The sequence below is a fragment of the Salvia miltiorrhiza genome, unplaced genomic scaffold, assembly GCF_028751815.1.
Source record: "Salvia miltiorrhiza cultivar Shanhuang (shh) unplaced genomic scaffold, IMPLAD_Smil_shh original_scaffold_252, whole genome shotgun sequence".
NCBI lineage: Eukaryota > Viridiplantae > Streptophyta > Magnoliopsida > Lamiales > Lamiaceae > Salvia > Salvia miltiorrhiza.
In genome coordinates, this window is record NW_026651510.1 from 354,858 (window position 1) to 357,831 (window position 2,974).

At 35.3% G+C, this 2,974-nt stretch overlaps 1 protein-coding gene across 1 annotated transcript; it reads left to right on the forward strand.

Moving 5' to 3' along the window:
• Positions 1 to 748: 748 nt before the first annotated feature.
• LOC131003678 (uncharacterized) lies at positions 749 to 1,817 on the forward strand. The gene is made up of 2 exons (XM_057930227.1): positions 749 to 905; positions 988 to 1,817. Exons 1-2 carry the CDS (start codon positions 855 to 857, stop codon positions 1,627 to 1,629), a joined length of 693 nt encoding a protein of 230 aa, XP_057786210.1. The 5' UTR covers positions 749 to 854; the 3' UTR covers positions 1,630 to 1,817.
• Positions 1,818 to 2,974: the final 1,157 nt, after the last annotated feature.

A 2,974-nucleotide genomic window follows, 5' to 3' on the forward strand; every position in this document is an offset into this window, starting at 1 on the left:
TTAATTTGTTTTGGACTTTTAATTGGGAGTTGGAGATTATATTGTGCTGTAAAAATAAGGGCTCTATTTAATAAATAAAAATGGATTCCAAAAATGAAATTGGAGTTCACAAAGGTCGAACAACATAATTAATTTCAAAATTGGATTCCAAAATGAAATGGTTCCGGGACTATGTAATTTTAATGAATTTTATTTAAAAATTTTGTATCTTTTTCTTATTTAATAATAATAAATTAATTTTGGTATAGTATTTAATTTAATATGAAATTATTAATTAAAAATTTGGGGCGAATGTATAATTTGAATGAAATATATAAGTATGATTGAAGAAGTATAAAAAGTAAGTGGAAAGAGAATATTTAAAGAATATTCTTTTGGGTTTGAGTTTGGTGTAAATGGTTGGAGAAGAATTACCGTTGAAACTTGAAAATAACATATACTGTAAAATGAGTTTGAGTTTGAGTTTGGTGTAAATGGTTGGAGATGCCATTTTATTTCCTGCCAAATCAACTCACGTGGGGTAATTTTTATTAACTTTTTATTTAGAAAAGTACAAAACGACTAAGAAACATAAACTTTTATGAAATTAATGGTTGAAAAACATATACATTTATCGAGTAGTATTAATTTCTCCCATATTTTGAATAGGAAAAAAAGGCCACTTCAACTTCAAATATGAACACTCGAAAAGAAACAGTGATTTTATGGCACGGCGCAGACAGAAATAGAATTATCTAAAAAAGAAACAAACAGGATTGAAGGGAACAGTTCCAACAAGTCGTTATTATAAAAGAAGCAGAAATGAGTTCCCAACCCCACATTATCTCATTTGTAAATTAAGGAAATATATATTCATGGATTTTGATGATCACGCTCTCAACTCCACCTATTTTCACCAACAAAAGGTAAATAAATCATTTTCATTTCAATTCCCACCTAATTATTCACGTCTGCATTTCTCAATTTCTGAGCGTTGCATGGCTGAAGCAATTCCTTGTGCTAAGCATGGAGCTGCAAGAAACCAGGCTCCGAGCAGAGGAAGACCTCAAATCGCGCGACGCCCAAATCCTCCACCTCAAGGAGCTGCTCGCCGCCGCCGTCAAAGAACGCGACGAAGCTCGAGACAACTGCAAGAGAATCTTGTTCGAGAAGCTTCTGCTCCACCAATCAGCTCCCAATTCCGCCATTTCCAGCATCGAAGAAGACGACCCCACGCGAGGAATCGACTCCGCCAACGCCTTCTCCTCCTCCGACTGCGACGAGAGCATCGCCTCCTCGCCGCAGAGACTGCCGCCGCCGCCGGAGTTTCCGCTGGCGATCAAGGGGCCGTTGCCGGAAAAAGGAAAGCTGCTGCAGGCGGTGGTGCGAGCGGGGCCGTTGCTCCAGACCCTCCTCCTCGCCGGGTCTCTTCCGCAGTGGCGCCACCCTCCGCCCCCGGTGGACCCCTATCAGATCCCACCACCGCCGGTGGCGGTGCCGCCGACGTCCACTCTGCCAGCACTGCCCCCACACTTCTTACGTCATGGTGACGACATCGGCACCGTTAATGATTGGACAGGTGCAAAACGAGGTCCGCCTGAAATTACTAATTGGTCTAACGAATTGAAACGACAAACGACAAAGGACTGATGTATTAATTAAGTGAACTTCATGTATTAATTAAGTGATCTAAGTTTGTGAGTCTTGTCATTGAAATTTTAGAATTGGTAGTCAAGATTAGGAAGATTTGAGAAGTTGATGTAGAATTTGTACAGTGCTTCCACTTAGGAAGGGGAAAATTAAGTGAATTGACCATTGGAGGCTTTCTTGGGCCAGCATTTTTGGTTGGGGTGTCTCAGTCTCTCTCCACATATAATTAGACGTTTAAATCCTTGTTTCGTTTTGAGTCCATTTTTATAGTTAAATTATGGTATTTAATTTGGGCACCTTCCAAAGCTCTTTAGGTATGTATATTGATAATTGGAGAAGTATTGTATAATCTCTAACATATTTACCTCTTTATTTCTTAATTTTGGGTCGTTTGCTCCTCGACATCTTATAAAGAGTGCAAATTAAATCCTCTCTATTTTTGATGGACACTTAATTTCGTTCAATATTTTATTTTTTTTTTACTTCTCAAGCAGGTCCCACTCTATATTTATCAATTTATTAGGAATAATGAACTTTTTTTTATTTGGTATAATCCTGAAATATTGTCTCAAACTTTGTTGAATCAGACATGTTTTGTGCCTTAATTTTTATTGCTTCATTTAGTTCTATTTTCTTTTGCTATCAGGTTTCACTGAATTTTTCTATGTTAAAGAAGAAAATGTTCATTTTTTTTTCTTTAGTTTATTTTTACATGCATTTTATTAATATGTATGCTAATAATTTGAGCAGTTGATATTTTCAATATTCATGTGTGTTATTTCGTAGATTCAATCATGAGTTATAAAAAATATTTTGCTTATATAATGGTTGTCAGTAAGAATATAATCTTCAGTTGAAACTTTAAGAATTAGGGATCTTATATGTATTTTGCGCTTCTTATCCTTCAATTGACAGTTTATATCCCACTTGAGAAATAGAAAAAAAAAATATTGGATGGAGTTAAGTGTCCATCAGAAATATGAGGAATTTTACACCCTTTATGAGATATTGAGGGGCTAACAACCCAAAATCAAAAAAATGAAGAGACAAATATATTAGGAGGTTATATGATAATGAACTATTTGTTACTTCTCCCGTGGTAAATATCTCTACACTAATTTTGGACAATAACAATTTCTCTTCAATATATGTATTCTTTTAGATAAGCTCGTGCTTAGAACATGCTTAACTTAACATCAAAATTCATACATGAAACATATACTGTGTACCCTATATATATATATGTACTGAAAAAGAAGAAGAAGAAAAAACTATAGTAATAATCGGAACCAAAATTAGCATCACATTTTACATATTAGTGCTTTATCTTTTTATAGGTTGGATG

Coding starts and splice junctions, on each gene's coding strand:
- LOC131003678 (XM_057930227.1), top strand. CDS start 855: ATGGATTTTGATGATCACGCTCTCAACTCCACCTATTTTCACCAACAA. Junction 906..987: donor CCTATTTTCACCAACAAAAG/GTAAATAAATCA, acceptor GCATGGCTGAAG/CAATTCCTTGTGCTAAGCAT.